The sequence below is a fragment of the Glossina fuscipes genome, unplaced genomic scaffold (genome assembly GCF_014805625.2).
Source record: "Glossina fuscipes isolate IAEA_lab_2018 unplaced genomic scaffold, Yale_Gfus_2 28, whole genome shotgun sequence".
Taxonomy (NCBI): domain Eukaryota; kingdom Metazoa; phylum Arthropoda; class Insecta; order Diptera; family Glossinidae; genus Glossina; species Glossina fuscipes.
The window spans coordinates 15,000,221-15,019,868 of NW_023998423.1; the positions used below are offsets into that span (position 1 = coordinate 15,000,221).

The 19,648-nt window shown below is 34.4% G+C and overlaps 1 protein-coding gene across 8 annotated transcripts in view; it reads right to left on the reverse strand.

Annotated features, from left to right (window-relative positions):
- LOC119636214 (nephrin) overlaps positions 1-19,648 on the reverse strand; it is a 324,897-nt gene that overhangs the window by 217,572 nt on the left and 87,677 nt on the right. For all 8 annotated transcript variants that reach the window (XM_038031458.1, XM_038031450.1, XM_038031451.1 and 5 more), the window contains one exon: positions 6,095-6,247. In XM_038031458.1, coding sequence (XP_037887386.1) covers positions 6,095-6,247 — 153 coding nt within the window. The remainder of the gene's footprint in view (positions 1-6,094; positions 6,248-19,648) is intronic.

The following is a 19,648-nucleotide window of genomic DNA, read 5'->3' on the forward strand; positions in this document are numbered from 1 at the left end:
ACAGCTAATCGCACGCATACTACATCCGCTTTATACAATTGAGGATAGCATTCCATAGTAGAGAGAATAGCAAAATTATTATACCTTCGTGTTGGAGTCGTTAGCGAAGAAAAAAAAAAGTTAAGTTTTTACAAATTATTTTTGTTTTCAAGGGTCAACGAAGTAAATGTCCGCGAACAAGAATTAGTAACAATGCGATTATGCGATTACTAGTAGCGTCGCGATATAAGCAAATCTTGAGAAAGAGAATGTTGATGATATTGCCATGGTTACTGAGAAAGAAGCGATTAGAGATGACTCGATTGTTATATTAACGACATATCTCAACTGACAAATAACTTAGTAAAAGCTGAAAGAACTCCAATATATTCATAACGAATCTGAATATTTTATGTGATGCACAAATTTTACCCTCCGTACGTACATATAAAAATGTGTATTTATGTATGTATATACGCATATAACATTTAGTCAGTTCGTAGGACAACAAATAGACGTCACCGCTATTGACGAATTCATGTTAATGAGGCTACGTTTGTCTTTCAAAACAATGGAAAAATCAGAATTTCGTGTGTAGCGTCACTTAAGCATCTATGATTTGCAAACTAATCCTCGGAATGTCATGAAATTTTGACAGAATTCGTTTGAAGAACGATGCTGTCTAAAGACAATATGGATTCGCTAATAGTGATCATATGTCTGCACGTTATTCTATGAGTTATTTATATATAATATTACCAACTAACAACTAATACAAACAAAAGTATATCGGGTGTATAGCTTCAGTTTAGATGTTCTCGTTGCGTTTTCACTCGACCGTCTATAATTCATTACAAATAACTTTTTAAGTTATTACTTGACGAAAATTATATTTTTCAACTTTAGTTTTTGTTCACTTCCTTCCGCAAACGGTAGATCTGTACAGTCGAGGCTTAACCGCAGTCATTGTTGAGTTTTAGTTGTTTGTTTCCATCGCATCAAAAGCGAACAAAGGGTTAAAATGAGTTTAAGGGTTTAATCGCTCATCGACCTCATATTTGACAGAGACATATAAAGTTCTTGGACGTGGGTTGATATTAAAAATGGGCCAAATCCAACACGGGGCACGCCCAGAGGAGGCAGTTAACTGAAAGCACCTCTATTATGTATTGATGTTACTATGCTGAAAAGCATGCTTCCCCAGCAGAATAAAGCTTTCTTAGTTGTTTTAAATAAAGCTGTTGTATATTAACAAAAGCATTTAGTGAGCTATGCCGAGAAATTCTTGAAGATATGATAGACAATTTTGGAAATCATTAGACCTCACAAGATTCGATCACCTGTGTATAACTCGTCGTTAGAACACCTAAGTTGAACAATTAAACAAGTTATAGTGGGGCCAAGGACCGATCTTATATGCGAAGTGGTTCAAGATGTGGTCTGATCCGAACCATTTTCAGTAATGTTTGTCCTTGGGCCACAACGGTTCGGTCTATTAAATGTCATCAAATTATCTGAACAGCTCCGACTTGTTAGTTGAACGCAAGAATACAAGGCGGACAGACGGACGGATACACAGGCAGACAAACCAGCTTAGATCAATTATGAAAATATGGATCTATCTCATGTCTTTCTGCCTGCTGCATACGTCTGCGCAGACTGAATATATCCCTGCACCACAAGGAGTTATAAAAACATTTAATAATACCAATAGGAGTAGGGTGTAGCTTAACGTCGACGTAACATTTTGCATAGCTTATGATGAAGTTCCAAAGTAAACGTAATCGTCTTACTTAAACTTAACCCACAATTAACAAAAAGCTTTGTTACTTTTTTTAATGTTTGCTTGATATAATGGATGTCCAAGTTTTGCTGTCACGAACACTCCCTTACGAGGTGTAGTAAAATCCGCTATAATTTCTAAAATTGCAAACTTTTTTTTTTTTGAAGTTGTTTCTACAACCACAAGTTAGTTGATGAAGAACAATGATTCTATTTATTTTTATCTCAAGTTACGGGAATTAATTACGCCTTTCATTTCATCTCTTTAATGCAATTATAAGGAATTTTGAGTTGGAAAAATATATAGAGCGAATAAGCTTACAAATCCCCAATATCGAATCAGTTACGAATTTTTTTTAAAGCAATTCCTTCACTCTTTTCTTTCAAGCTTCTTTGCGATTAGCTGCAGCACTATTCTTATGAGTTGATATGAACTTTTCTTTAAGATCCTCCTCCTTCCTCTTATATCTCTGCTGACATTTTTTGATCTGTTGACAGCGTGACAGTGAAATCATCTATTCCACCTCCTCCTATAGATTTTGCAACACCAAATACGCCTCATTTTAATATCTTATGACGAAAATTTATTGCGACAAATAAATTTACTGCGGTTACCTTTTGTTTTTTTTCATATGATCAATCACTCAGAGGATGTCTCCTATTCGTTTAATACGTTGACCATTAGAAAGAAGAGAGGAAAGACAACGAAATAGGGAGGTGGTGGCCGTAGCCTTATTGATGTGCCCAATGCCTTTATCGGCTGAACACTCACTATAGGACTGCGTCCAAGCAAAACTCTATACCACTTGAGATTTGAATCCGCGAACATTGATTTCCTAGTTGCGGTTCTTACCTACCTGGCTACTCAGGCGGATCAATTTGAATTATATAAGTTTATTTTTTTGATCATTAGTCCCATGAGAAGTAAGACCTACTAAAACCCAAAAGTCGAAATTTTTACTATTTTAAGATGGATATCAGTGAAGAGTATTTAATAGATGTGCGGCATTTGACAGTCGTCCTGCCCGACCAAAGGCGATTTCAACCGGCTAATGAGGAATAAACTTTTGAACTTGTATTAAATAAAATGAACTAAGAAGATCATTGTGCTCTCAGCTTGCGGTTGATAGGTAACAATAAAATGTTAATAAAAATAAATATTTTTATCAAATCTGCAATAAAGGAGCGCAAAATAAATTTATGTAATGACGTAGAGTATTAAGTGGACGACTATCATTTACTTGAATTGAATTCCTCTTCGTTTTCTAGTTTTCATTATTTTACTGCGGACGCAAAATATGAAAACAAAAACAAAAATATTCATTCAAAAGTTTTGATAAGAGATAAAAGGGAAAAATTACTTTTGTTGTTATTATGCTTTAGTTTTTGTTGATTTTCGCAGTTTCATCTTTTAATTTCGCTGAATATCTGGTGGTGATGTTGCTGCCGAAATTCCGCTGATAAGTTTTAAAGACATTTAGGTTATTAATAATGAGGCACATTATCAGACCTACATTGTTTTAATATTACGCTTTCTCTCTCTCTCTCTCTCTCTCTCTCCCTCTTTCTTTCTTTCTCCCTTTCTATCTCATTTTAACCATCGTGTGCGCGTTACACCGAGAACATAAAGAACAAAATTAATGTTTAGCGATAGTTTTTGTCAGCTTCATTTGCACCAATGCTGCTACTCTACACATTTACAATAAATTTGTATGTGTATGCGGCAGGACAAATAAAGTTTGTATGCTGCTTTACCATGACCAACTGCAACCCTTTATCTCTTATACAATGTTGGTTTACTTGTCAGGAAAATGTTTTCGAACAAAAATCTACACACACACATATACATGCATTCGTGTAAATTCTGACAAAAAAAAAAATAAATAAATAAAAAAATAAATAGATAAATAAAAAATAAACGGTTAGCAAAAAAGAAGAATAAAATTTTTATAACGAGAATTATGACTCCAGGTTTTGTCAAACACATACTATGTTACACATATATATATATAACGAATTAAACTCTCCTGCTAGAGTATCTCAGTTTGTATACACAGATAAAGATAAAGGTAAACTTTTGCTGAGAACATTTCATTTAATAGCTTTCAATTAGGATGATGATTTTTAACTGTGTACTTTTGCCATGAGAAAAAAATGAAGTGCATTTTTTTTTTCTCTTTTTTTTTCATTTATTTTTTTTTTTTATTTTTTTTTTTTTTTTTTTTTTTTTGCTGGTAGTTTTTATCTTTTTTTTATTTATTTATTTATTTTTTGTTTTTTAATTTTCCTTTCTTTCTCTTTTCACTCGGTAAATTCTATAGGTTTCATATTTATCAAGAGAAAGGTCATAAAGTGACAAAAGGGGGAAAAAAGAAATGATAAGACCCTACGATAAACGAAAGCAGTGCATAAGAAATTATATCAACTCAGAAATTTCAATCAAATTGAATTTGTATTTATTCAAGAAATTGATTGATTGAAAACAAAAAGAAAGCAATAGCAAGCAAAAGAAAAAAAGGAAAAGGATAATTGTGTTTAGCATAAAAAGGAAGCAAAACTTGATTTTATTCAGGACATTGGAAATTTTATTATTATGAATTTTTTTGTTTGTTTAAATTTTTCTTCTCTTCATCTACTCTCTGATTGGTTTTCTCCTCATATATGTTAAATATATAACATTTTTGCGTTCATCACCTAAGGTCAATATGACAGACAAGTCGGGCTTTTTTGCTGGCTGGTCTGATCTTTTACCAATGAAAAATGTTGATGTTATCATTTTAAGTATTCTTCGTAATATATTTGAGATTGATAGCTGGCGTAATTTGTAATCATCGCCTACGAAAATGCATTGCGTATACATTTAAAAGAATACCAGTAACTTTTTGTTCTTATTTCCAAAAAAAAAAAAATGGTCGTTAGTCATTTTCTCAGTTCAGCGTCTGAGTAGATAAAACTAATATCCGCTGTGAGTTTAATTCAAATTTTTTGTATTTTCGAAAAAAAAAAAGATGAAAATCAAAGAAACTGAAGTTTTACCGAAGCAATGTCAAATTAGTTTGGTCCGCGTTTTCGTGTTCAAAAATGCATTCATTTCGGAAAAAAATAAACGAACACATTAATGGAACTATCTTGCCTCGCTGGCTAGCATCTTTTTCTATCTTTCAGATAATTCCGGGCCGTCAGGAAAAAGCGTCTCCTCCTTTAAATGATCCGGGTAAAGAGCCAACATCAGAACAACCACTAACCAGCAAGAGCAATGTCAGGAGAATACGGCTCCTAAGATTTGACCTTCGAACCACGAAAATTCGGGTTTGGCGTGATGTTGAGGTCAATGGCAACGATTAACCGGAAATAGCGTAGTATGCTTCACGGTCAAGGGATTGACGTAGAATATCCACTTGTCATTCCCAGCCGCATTTCGATTTAATCCGCAAAAATAAAGCTTCCTTTGTTGACTTTGAATCGACTGCTAGCAAGAGATAAACCGCGCTACAATGTCTCTTGGTTTCAATTCAAATGCTGCTGGCTCGTGTTGCCCATGACTCGAACCTTCATTAGGTAATGCCCCCAACGCCTCTTTTGCCTGCCGTGAACAGCCGAACTTGTTTCCAACGCTGAGTTCACTCTTCCTAAAACGTCGAAAGCATTGCCTAGATGATTTATTACTTGGAACCAAGTCGCTATAATCTTTGGCAAGCATTCGATGTGCTTCAGATTCACTTTAGTTCCAGTTAAAGGTAAAAGCTAACACCTGCTGCAAATGTTGTTTAGTTAACACGAAACATAACATATTCAGCGCAGTAAAAGGCAAAAGTCTTTTGCATGGACCTTAAAGCGATATAAACTCGACATTATTGACAGATGCATAACATAGGTCAGCTCTCATTTTGAGACGATCACAGCAATCAAAGCAATGTTTTGAAAACAGAACGGGATAGTTTGTACGTCCATTCTAAATGTATATCATATTTTCGGACAGCCCCATACTAGTTATTGCAGGAAAGTTCTTCTGTACTACTGGCTACTGTATTCTCATGAGCAATTGTGAGGAGAACTGGTACTCAAATAATTACATCCCAATTTTTTTTGGAAATTTAACGAACCGAAATGTATATTTTCAAATAAGACGCTTCTAGTTTATACAAGACAAACTCTTTCCTGAATTCAGCAAAGTTTCAAGCAGACTAAGGATAGGGATATTGTCTCCACTATGTCTAATCAAAGATGTGAGAAAAATGCAGAAAACTAATAATCGCTTATGTCTACTCTCAAGCATTCGCCAAAAAAAAAATAATTTCGCCTAAAGTTCGGAAAGAGTAAAAATTTCACTTACCTATTTTGTATTCCACATTATTGCGGAACCAAATAATTTGGGCGGCTGGTTTTGAGTTTGCTACAATACATTTCAGGGTCAAATCTTGATTTTCTCGCACCTCCACTTTGGCATTATTGCTATAACCTTGAATTTCAATCGAAGACGGCGGAGCTGAAATGAAAGAAAAAACAAAAAATAAATAAAATTTTCGATTGAAATAAAGCAAAACAAAAAACTTTTCAAATTAATATATTTTTGTTGAAGAGTTATTACGAAGGAAATTGATATGTGTAGTAGTAATAACAATGAAAATAATGCGATAAAATTATATGGAATATTTATATATGTATATGCAATATTCGTTTTAAAAACCCGTTATATAACTTTAATATTTAAAAGGCGGCAATAAATTATGGAAAGCAAAATTATTTCCTTTTAGCGAATTATATTAAAATAAAATTCTTTGCCTTATGCGTTTTAAATGGCAAAGAGCGAATAATCTGCATATGAAAATTTCATTTCCGTTGTATAAAGATTTTTCAATTGATGTGTGATCGTAAAACTCAAGGCGCAGCTAAGATGAGTATCTAAGATTTATCATAACTCTAGTAGAATACGGCGAGACGCACAGTTAAAAATTTTGATGGGTTAAACATATAATATAATATCGCCTGTAAGTGTTTTTAACAGTTTAAAGGAGCCAGCGAGTATTATATGACAGCATTAATTGACAAGAATTTATAGAAGAAATAGATTTAGGTTAAAAGTTAAAAAACGATACACACGATAAAGAAAAATCTTTACGTGATTTATTCACTCAAAGTCAAGCACATTTTTCGTATGTTTCGCATGTACTTTTTTAAAGTAATCGCCAATAATTTACTATTTTTCTATTAAGCTACTCATTCTACCACCCTACGTGTATACCCTACACATACCATATGAACCATATGGGATTTGTATGCAAAATAATGGACAAATTTTTTTTTTTTTTTTATGTGACCAATCATTTGGGGAATGTCTTCTGTGCTTGTAACAGGATGATGATCAGAAAGAAGTGGGGGCAAACAAAGAGAAAGGAAGTGGCCGCACCCTAGTAGGGGTGCGCCCAATCGGTTAGCAATATGATTTTCCGGATTAAACAATCGCTACAGCTACGACCAAATATGCTCTGAAGTAAGCAGTGAAAGCTGATTCGATCCTTATTTACTTGGGACCTCACTGTGGATTTTCATAGGCTTGGTGTGAAGTCAGTTTTACATCGTTAAAAAAGATCTATCGCGCGATACGAATGTGAGTCGACGTAGATGCAATTAAAAATTCCGAGACAACATTCTCAACATTGGAATACTCTGTAATTATCGGCAATAGAAAATGAAATCAATCGTGTGCGGGTCAGGTTCGCGCAGCTCATTCCTACCAAAACTCACCAATGAACTCACCTTACCTTATGTGTAATTAGGCTTTGCCAACACTTGTGCAGTTTCATCCCTTCTGCATTATTCATATTTGCATACGATTACATACTTATGTAACCTTCTGATTCCGTGTAATCAATCTCTTCGAAAACAAATCAATTTTATGTTATTTCAGCAGCGATTAGCAAATGGAAAGTTGGTCTACGAAATTTTTCGCTAATAACTTGAATTTCTTTTTGTCCTCACCCCGAAGCAAATGTTTCTGGTTAATGTAGCCTTACAACAGTGTCAAGAACCAAGTAATACGAAAAATTTCATCGACTCTGTCGCATGTTTATTGATCAAGCCGAGTTTGGACATTTTCGATGAGGAAGCGAATAAAACTTTTTTATGTTTGCTGACATTGTAATAAAAGCGTATTTTTCACGATATTTGCTCATTTTCACACACTCGCTCACATTCGACAGTGTTTTATTTTAATTATCATTGGTCTGCTACCTTTGAAATGTGCCCAAGTAATGCTTAATACGATTAGTATTGCCAAAGCTAAACGACTCTAAAGGCATCTATTGCGTAAAGCACCACAAAGTTCCAAAAATCCCTTACCAATTACAAAGATTGACTTTTAATAAGATTCGAAATAAATTGCTAAGGTTTTACTCTAGTATCTCTTACATACTCCACAGAATATAGTTTGCATATGCAAGTGGATATCTAGCATTATTCTCGCATAATTAAAGTCATATTAATTCTTATTTATGTGTGGATCAACAATACAACAACAATAATAATTCATAAGATATCAATTAACCGAATAATATGCGTTTCAGAACGAACTCTAGATACCCATCACTTGGGTTAAAAGTTACACAAATCTTCTGTTGCACGCAAAGGATGCAATGCTTCAAAGTTTCAACTTTACAAAGAAAGCCGATACAATCGTTTGACGTTAACACAACGGCGTCCAATGCAAACTCTTGGCTCTTGGTTACGTAAAAGAAATGAATTTCGTTTTCATTCTACTTAGCATCCAAGGTTGCCACCTCCAGTATAAATGTATTAATGGTAGGATTTTCAATCGATATCTAATATCGTTTCAAACCAGAGAGTATTTGTAGTCTACGAAACGGGCCTCCAAATATACAGACGTTATTATTAGATGAGAAAATTTATTAAAAAACTTAAAAAGACCGAAATACTTTATCTTATGACTTCGCTGTCGAGGTAAAACATAATTTCAATCCATTTATACCATGCACTTGTGGGACAAAATCGGCCAAAAATAAGGACTACGTACTCTCTTTATAAATCATTACAATCGTGACGGTTATTACGACGATTATTAAATGTTTTAACGGATGAGGAAAGGAAAGAAAAACCGAGGCTAACTTTATGTAACCATAGATTTCCCTTAATGATGGGGTCGTACGGACAGTTGCTTAAGTCATTTGATACTACATTTCAAGTGAACTGACTTTATAGACATAGAATTGTAGCTCACATGGCATTCGCCAAGAGATTTATAATTACAGTTCAACCCCCTACAGATTAAATTCAATAGTTCATTAGCAAAGCATTGTAGCCACAGCCGCAATTCACTTTCGCAGCAGAAGAGAACAATCGAACGACGCTCTTTTTCGTAAAATCGGTTGTCATATCCAGCCTCGCCAGATCTCAACCGAAAGCAAATAACGACTCATAACCCTACCTCTGGATAGCCTACTTCAAGATACTGCTACAGGCTACTAACTAATTCTATCCAACTCTGACTTAGTCTGAACATCTCCTAACCAAGCGGAAAGTATGCCAAGTCAAAAGGGAGGAGCGTTTTGACTGTACATATATATATGTATATATAAAAGTGTATAAATGAATACTTATGGCTTCTGCAAAGTTCCCTTAAGAGTAGCCCCAGCACATTTGACGAAACATTAGCGTGAAACCTACGGCTTTATCTTGCTCTTCAAACATGTATATACGTCTTAATCGATGATTTAGAACAGTTACGAACGGAATGACAAATTTATTACACATTTGTGCTAAGGCGAAAAAAAAAAAATTTCTTTCTTTTCCCTAAGTTGTTTCAAACGTAGGGTAAGTATGAGTGCATCGTACTCTATTTTAAATTTATTTCGAAAAGGATTTCAACAATTGCAACAACAACAACAACAACAACAAAAATGGAAATAATGCTATGCATTTTCTAAGGCACTACAACCATTGTATCTGCTTTGTATGTCTGCGAGAGAGATTGTTTGATTTTAGATTTGCTTTTTTTTTTTTTTTGTTGTTTGTTTCTTTTTCGTTGCTAAAAAGACTACAACAAGACTGAAGGCAAGCAGGATAGGTAAGTCACGGTGGCAACTTCTTGAGGTACTATTAAAATAATGCATACGTACTTAACTTGAACGTTTCGGTTCGTTTCGTTTGGATGTATTTGTTTTCGAATTTATGCGCACAATAAACACACACACACGCACACACGTTAATATCAGAGGCAGGTTTTAATTTCTTTAGGATTTTTTTTTTGTTTTTTTTTTGCATCTTTCCTAAACACATTTATTCACTCTAACTTCATTCAATGAATTTCAAGTATTTGAAAGGCTTTCATATACAGAAAAATAAAAAAGTGTAAAAAAAAAAAAATGTGTATAAAAAAAAAAAACCATTACAGCCAGCTGCTGTTGAATTGCAATAAAGTACCGTATTATTGTTTGCACATGTGTTGATATTTGTTTACCATAAACACACGTACAAGCTGACATACCCACACGCCCATATATTTACATATATATATATATATATATATATATATATATATATATATATATATATTCATATATATATATATCTGATATACTCAGCTTGTTTTTAGTCGCTATAATGCCATCAGAGGATGACGGCAAAGCCAAAGGACATTCAACCTGTTTCTTGTTGTTGGATTCATGCGTAAATTCATGCATATGAAATGCAAAAATATTGTTGTTGCTTTTTGTGTCTAGTGAGTGTGGAAAATCCTTTATATACAATTCAACCAACATCACCACCATTGTGATCAACATATTCATACATACTTACACAAACACACACACATACACACACCTATATATATATATGTATTCACAGGCCGCATTGGTATACACATCGCTATTCTGTTTTATTCTAAATTTTGTACGCTACAGGCGAACGCATCTATCCATACACAAACATACACACAATTAAATGCATATACACGCGAGTGTACACTGGTAGCATATACGTATATTTGTGTATAAATCTTTGTTATGCAATTGTTTTAAAGTTGGTAAGCTGTTGTTGATGAAAATGTTGTTGTTGGTTACATTTGTTGTTGTTGTTGTTTTTCTTTGGTGTGCTTTTCTAATTTCTATGACACTGTTTTTTTTTTCTCTCTCTCTTCCTCTTCCTCGTTTCCTTATATTATTTGTCGAGTAAATTATATACCCTTGCTCAGAGACAATGTTATTTTACGCCCTCATCCTTTCAACTTTAGCTGTTGTACACACACACACACACACACACACACACACACGTTAATCCTAATACAACGGCAGTTAGTTGTTAATTGTTTTATTTTATTGTGTTTTCGAAAACTGAAATTTTTCCTTGAGTTTAATATTCTGTGAGATATTTTTCTTTTATTCGAAGCAAATAACATTTCCTCATATGCAACAACAACACCTATACAAACAATAACAAAATTAAAAAATAAAGAAAACATCTCAGCTAAAAAACAAACTTCCAACAATGCTTGGCAATCTGTGCATCGTAAGTTTTTCACTGATGCTGGTTCGTTTATTCAATTTACATTAACAACATTTGTTTATCATATAATTTTCACTTAAATTGAAATTCAAGCGAAGCAAGACTAGCGAAGCTTTCGTCTTTGAAATCTCTCGACTCTTTGTGGTGGTTGATTTATGCAAGATACCTTCAAACCTGCACTTGGACTAACACTAGATTTGTTGATGCATTCTCATGCTGCCGGGATTGCTTAGAAAAGTAAAATTTGAACAATGCAACCACGTTGTGTTACATACTAGGGGATAGCAAAATTAGTGGCGTGTATGTCTACATTTATGGTATGGTAATGAAAGCATTCTTCACACAGTTGGAGGTTAGAGTAGCTTATTATCGACGATTATGGTTTGAATTATATTCTGGGTCGTTTTCACCCTATTTGGCGAAGGTAATCAAAGCGTATGAATTTGTTAATCAGCAAAGTGATGAACATTGTGTGAAATTTATTACTTTAGTTATGTCAAATACATACACAAGCCAACAAACTGATATTTTACTGAAATAACGAGGAATGAAAGTCGTCTTTGCCTTAACGCTCCAACTTAATAGCCATCAAATAATTGTGAAAGGGTTTAGGGGCAACGCTCTCATTGCCTGACTATTACTAAGACCTTTGCTTCAAATTCGGATTAATTTCTCCTTTCTTGTAATCATTGCTTGTAATGCAAAATTCTGGAGCAAAATAAACCTGCATTAACACACCATAAACTCTTAGGTCGGCCCGAAATCAATTTCCAGCGCAGTAGACCATATCTTAATTACAATTGATGCGCGGCCAAAACTACACTAAACGTTCGGTCAGCGAAGAAGCATTTGCAGCTGAGTAAGCAATACACTTTCCAAGCTGCGGGCACACCCTATCCCACTGTACTCTCGACGTTTCTCTCACCAACCATCATCGCGTTTACGTCCACGTAAAGAATATCGTCAGAGTGATTACGTTGTTACGAATATCACACATTTGATTATATGAGTTTTCGTGAAAATTAGTGGATTTTCTACGAAACCAAATTAAAAAGAATAGCAAAACCATGCACACATTAATGACGCTTTACCTGTGTCATGCATTAGCAGTATATTTAGCGGAAAAATAAGCTTAACACAAACATGTCGCAATGACGTCAGATATTCGTAACTTGCTTGTAATCGGGTACTTAGGCAAAGTATTTGCAGATGACAATGTTAGCCGAGCCAAGAGAGTTGAATTGCAAACGGACAAGACCAGAACAAGAACTCAAACGCCTCAAATATATGATGCTGCAAAAAATTTGTATATAGATATGTAAATCTATTGTACTTGTAAATGACACTTATATTAACCTAATAGCCGCATATGAATACATGTGGTATGTCGAGGTGTGAACTTAATCTCAGAACAAGTTGAATAAAAACGTAAAACTACCAAAGACTGCTTTACGTTGCAATTTTATAAGATCGAGTCCTAAGTAACTTCCGATGCCGTTAGATAGAATCTGTTACTTGTATTTACCCATTATAAGCGAACGAAACAAACAAGTTTTTGCTTTCACTATATAGATGAGGATAGGTGAGGTAGTCTTAGGTCAACTGCTTTATGTGGTGCATGCTACATTCAATTGTTTTTCTTAACCTCTGGAACGGAGAGTAAAAAACCACTTGCTCGACATATAATGCTTTGGTAATTTAAACAAGGCCGTAGCACCTCCGTCCGATTTTGAGAAGGACATTTTAAGGGCAATATTGGAGCAAGATCCGCGTCAATCAGCAAGAGCTTTAGCATAGGTATGTAAATAAAATCAACAAAATAAATCAAAATAATATTGTTATTCAATGAAAGCAGAATAAATTTCTGATAAAAAAACGAAAGTTGCTTATGACACGACCTAATAAATTTAAAAAAGAAAAATTATTTGTAGAAATTGTTTGAAGACTGATTTGATTTTAACAAAAATGCTGTCGTCAAAAAGAACATCTGTTGGCCCTACAGCATTTGTGTTATTACGAACAAGTGTTGACGGCACTGAAGCAGCCCGAGAATTTCAGTTGTGATCCCGCGTCATTGTACATATTGTTAGTTGAGCCATAGATAATCATTTGTATATATGTGTTAGACGATGAGTTTTTTTTACAATCAAAAAGAAAAAAGCCATGTTGTAGTTATGTTATTAAAACCAGTAAATAATGTTTAATAGGTAATAAATCAAATTATACGTTGTAAAAATAAATCTTTTATTTTACACCCAATCACAATATTGCCAAAGGGAAAAAATTGTCGTATAATTGCCTTTGCTTACTATAGATTAGAGATTAGTGATTAGGCAGTTAAACTTGCAATTTAACCAATCTTGTCAGTTAAGCATAAACTAAGCTGAGAGTATTAAAGTCGATCAAAGTCGACTATTAGATACCCTACATCAATTCGCCTGATGCGCACTTTTTCTGAAAATCCTTATGTTGGACGATACTCAAAACGTTAAGTAGCATAGTTCAAATCTACCAGAGTTAATTCACTTGTCAAATAATTTATTACATATCGGACGGAAATGTCTCTGTCATAAAAAAAAGATACAAATTAGACATTGTCGTCAGTTAAGGGAGCATCCTTCATAAGGGCCTCTATATTGGTTGGTGTCTAAAACTTAATCCTCTGTAATTCAAATTTTTTTCGCATCCTGTTAGTATGGACTAATTCTCATTACAGAATATTAATAACTAAACATCTTTGCTAAACAAAGGCTTGTATTTCATTAGATCCTTAATGGGATGAGATCCAAAAAAAAAAAAAAACCTATGTAACCGAAATTCTTTAACCAATTTTCGCCAAGAAATATTGAATATAATCAAAAAATATGGAATGAAGAAGCAAATCTACTATATAAAGACTCAATTTTTGCAGACACGAATATTTCGCAGTTAGTTCAGAAGATTGCATTAATGAATTCAAATCTACTTTATTCAGCCATTTTTGCCCCGAAATTCTGGAAATTAACATTTTTTTCTACAAAGCAGGACGTTACCTAGACATTGATTAAACAAGTACGACAGAACGCTTTTCAACATGGTTCGTTCTTGGACCAAACACGCCTATATACCAAATTCTATCAAGATATCGAGAAATTTACGACAGGTAAGTTGAACGTACGGATGTATGGAACAGACAGACAGACAATTTCAGATTGATTCAGAGGACAGAAATTATAGAATGTGGCGTTAGCGTAAGTCCTTCTGGGATCAGCAAGAACTTAGTATGTAGTCCATGTAGTGTGGGATATAAAAAGAAGCCTATGCCTAACGGCTGAGGAGGTTAACCTTCAGTCTCACAAGGTGCCGTAAAAACTCCTTCTACATAAATAAGTCAAAAAGTTCTATTTCCTGATAAGAAAAAGTCAAGCAGAACTTCGTTAACAACCAATTAAAGTTAAATATATTGCTGAGTGACAATTGGACCGAGATACTGATTAAGATTTAAAACGCATGGAGAATTGTCACAATCAATAACGAATTGACTTTCTTTGCTTGTTGGTAGCATAGTCACACACTTAAGTGACAATTTTCAAACGGTTCTGCTTGGCAAAGAAAGAAAAAAACTATTGTTTAGCATTTTCCGACATATTTCGACCTTACGCTTAAAAGCTTGTTAAGCTGGAGATTAAAATACACTCTTCATAATGAAAGTACCTTACAGCGCCGGCATTAATTATCTTGGAAAATCTTTAGTGAAAGACTAAGAAAACATAAAAGATGGGTTGAGGTCTGCACGCCTTCGCAAAAATTATGGAAAGTGATCGAAAAGTAACGAACGAATCGTAGACAGAGAGGTGCGTTTTTCTTGCCAATTATACAAAACGTCCTTTACGTTTTCAGCATGAGAGGAGTAGTAAAATAATAACATATTCCCCGAATTTTCCAACAATTTTTAAACGAATACAACATCATCGATACTGCAGGCTCGTCATTTTGCAGGCATGACTTTCTGTATGCGCGGAGAGAGCGCTCAAGGGAAATGATTTCTCAGAATGAATAGAAACGGGTTCACGATGGCGATCAAGAGACTTACAAGCAAACGTATTAGAGATTCGTACGAGTTCGTCTGACGGAAATGAAGTAACGAGTAATAAATAGATCGCAGTTAAACAAATGTGTCGCGCGATTATATTTTGCTTTTCCTTTCCTTCTCGTGCGTTATGTTATGAAATCTTAAATGAGTTAAGAAAATATTTTTGTTTTACGGAAAAATTTTCATGAATTTAAAAATTTTCATAATCATGTTTATCCGTCGCAGCATTATTATGCCGTAAACTATCTAAATAGTTGCACATAATCTCGGTTAACTACATATGGCATTTATTTTCTAATTTTGGAAAATTTGCTATCAAGAAACATTTACGTGATTTTCAAAAACAATATGTTGTCAGCTGATTGCCTCTTGTCTTGTTGTCTTGTTAGAGTGCGGGCGCCTTGTTATTGAATCGTCGCCGAAGGCTCAATTTATCTGAATGCCAACTATAAATAGTACGCTGTACAAGAAAAGAAATTCGTTTTACAATTTTCCTTTTTCTTTCTCTTTTTGCCAAAAAAAAAAAAAAAAATGTATACAGATATTGAATTCTGTATGCAGTCGACATCCAGGCAACGACGATATCAAAAATTCAACAGCAACGAAATACAATTTGCTTTTATTACATATATGCTTGCTAAGGTTTATCGTTGTCGTATTCTTTGCTTTGCTTATTTCTTTCATTTTTATTCAAGAAAGCGTTATGATTGCCCGAGCATAACGATTAACGTGAACACGAGCCCACAGGTACTTGTTAAAATGTTAAAAGCGAGCCGAGTTCGTTGTGTCGTTGTCATCATTTCCGCTTGTATTGTATTCTCCTTGTACGCCTCAAGGTTTTTCTTACAGTTATTGCTTTTGCCGTTCGCTTACTTATGCATGTCTACAACATATGCATACATTTTCGCATTAAATTTGTTCATATCTTTAAATTGTTGATTTCGATGAAATTTGGTTTTTGTTTACGTTCGCTTTTCGTTCCTTTATGCAAATAACGTGTACGAAGACCGATGACCCACAAAATTCTTTGTAGATTTTCGCCGACTGATTAACGTTGCGTTTGTGAAGGTATCAAGAAATGTATGCCTTCCATTTCAGTTACCTCAATCTGGGGGAAAAGACAATTCCACGGCTGATGCTTGATTAATAAAAAAAAAAAAACTTCCCACTCCCACTCCCACTCCTTCTCTCTTTCTCTCTCTCTATCACATCCTCTTTCGCATTATCTTAGCTGCAGTTTTCAGTATAAAATTTCTACGAACTTCCTCCCATGTCCCTATGACACGAACAGCTTGGTATTAAAACACAAAGGGATTCATTTTATCCCAAATATTTTTTTTTCGCTTAAATTTTTTTTAATTTCTCTTTAAGAAAATAACAATTAAATAAGGATTTTAAGAGAGATTGAAAAATAAAGCAATTTCCATGGTTTGTATTCCTTGCGTTGTTAAGAAGCGCAGAAGATAAAAGAAAGCGAGGAAGTATTCATTAATGGCTTAGAAAACTTTCTTAGACAACGGACGAATCGATTTAATTATTGTTTTTCCGCTACAAGTTTAATTTCCTTTAACCTCGGCCATCAACCGTGACGGCGATGCCGATAGCGATGCCAATGCCGATGCTGATGCTGATGCTGTAAGCAGCTGTACTTGTTCATACGTCTTTGTCATTACTCTCCTTACGTATATAAAATCTTTTTCGTTCCCCTTTTTAGCATAGAACTTTTATTTTTATTTTTCTTTTTCTTTGTTTACAATCTGGGCATTATGACCCTATCTCTCTCTCTCTCTCTCTCTTTCTCTTTCTCTCTCTCTCTCTCTTATCCGTTCGACCATCAATCGCCATCAAGTGCTTATTAACCTTTAAAGTACGAGATGCTGTTTCTCTTTCCCAGCCATACCATACCATGAAATGCATTTACGTCGAAACATTTGATATTTTCTCTATTTTATTATGTCAAGCAGTGACACATACAAAAGTCAATCTTTTTTTTTTTTTTTTTTTTTCTTTTTACTCTTTAGTGATTTTGGCACATTTAACTTTTAAAAGAAAGTTTTAACAAACATTTGAGAAAATATTAACGCGTCTGCAGTTTAACATGCTTTTGTATTCCCGGTAAGGGACGAGAGAGCTAAGGATAAGGAGCGCAATAGAGCTTTATTTTGACGCAATATCGACAGCGGCAGCTAACTTCATGAATTGTTCGCTTGGGGTTGTTGTTTTCATTTTCGCATGCCGCGCATGCAAATTGGAAATTCGCACCGACTTCTATTGCATTGGAAAACACACATAACACGTCACAGCAAACTCAACAATGACTCGGCGTGCCCCAATTGCGAATTTAAATCACTGAAATGTCACGCAATAAAGCTCATACATCAGTTACGTTCCGTTTTTCGTTTTTATTTGTCAAACAGTAAAACTGTCACAGCGACGTCTCTTTGGTTTTGTCGAATGAAAGGAGTACTTTCACTGGGTTAAGTGGGAATATTTTCAATCTTGCAGTTTTTTCAAATCTTTTTTTGTTATTTTCTTCTTTTTTTTTTCTCTTTTGTTTTTTATCTTTTTTTTTTTTGTGTTTTGTTTTTCTCCATTTGACATTTTATTAAAAATATTGTTAGGCAACGACAACGTTTTCGTATTAGGAGTTAGACTGTCAAATAGAACCCATCTAGGTTTCAATAATTAATGAACATAGTTTGAAACTGAAATGGCAAATGAAATACGGTTAAGGAGAAAATAATAAAAACAAAAAAAAAAAAAAATACTTGTTTTTTCTTCTCTACACAAAGATCCAGCACAGATTTTGTCATTTGCTTCTTTGCACTTTTTTTTTTTTTTTTTTCTTTTTTAGCGCAATGCAAACACTTGCACGACTCTTTTCCGATTATGATTCCCTTTCTTCTCTTTTTTTTTCTTTTGAGTGCACTAAAGAACCCTATATATTAAATATTTGACAATAAGGGTTAATACCGGTAAGTATTTTGAAAGAATGCGCTAAGTTGTTCTATGGTAGGGAAAAAGCTGTAACCGAAAGGAATTTATCTATACGCTAGGCCACCGTAACTTCTTTCCCATTATGTTATGCAACGATATAAAATAATGAGGATTTCCCAATAAACCAGCTCCTGCACTTCACAACGGAGAGAATCGCACTTCGCAAAACTTCCAACTTCCAACAGTCCCTGCACATGCCACACTGTGTAACTATCATTCATTACTTTTTCGCTTTTCACTGTAAGATATGCAAGCAATTCTTCTAAAAATAAATCGATTCCTTTTGCATAGAAACAAAGCGTTCGCTTCAAAATACTGAAAGGATTGTGCATCAAGACACTCGAATCCTTAGGTTTGTTATTTGATGATCACAACTTCTTTGCATTTATATATAAAATTGTTAAGAGGCCAAAGCGGCATTGTCTGTTGGGCCAACGAAATTTTTACCCTCTCAACTGCAAGAAAGAAGAGCAGTCTTCACCACTGATCATAGTCATTAGCAATTTAACATTGGTTTCGAAGGGAAGGTATCATGTGGAATCATCAAAAGCAATCTCACTTGTGCCCATATATCACAACAGAACCCATCTTAGATCTATTTTGCAACTTTTTTACTCTACATTGTGGGATGAGCAGGTACTGGTTCCTCGTCTTTCCCCTTATAATATCTATTTAAAAGAGAAACGAGCAGACTATCGTATTCAAAAAAGGTAACAAGAGAAAGAGGCGACAAGATTCGTTTGAAAGAAGTTGCATGCCCTTCAGCTTTTTCACTTTGGTGTATCGTGTAGTCAAGAAATTTCTTTAACCTTGGAAAGAGAAAGTAGTTACCGGGAACCATTTACTATCAATAAGTCACGATTTCATTTAAAAAATTGATTCGTAATAAAGACGAACAGTGTGTTACTTGAAAATATCAAATTGATTAGATCATATGCGACTGTGTCTTCGGACTACTTAACGGATGGAATAATTGAAATAAAAAGCTGAAACTTCTTAAAAACATCCTTCGCTTATGTTCAAGCAGCGACCCTAAGCTGTTCTTGCACATTTTCGCTCCAACATTTTGGCAACTAGACGGTTAAGGCTTTCTAAATAGTTCATCTCCAAGCAAGCGTGTCTTTCTATCCTAAAATCAGGAGATCACAATCTTGCGAGTCGTAAATAAAGTAAAGGATGCTCATCACTTTCACTTTCTTAGGTGAAGTGGACTTTTTTTTAATTTTTTTTTTATACGCACAGTTTCTCTACATTTTTGGAGGGAAGAAAGGATGCCGAAGAATTCGGTTAGAGTCGTTTAGA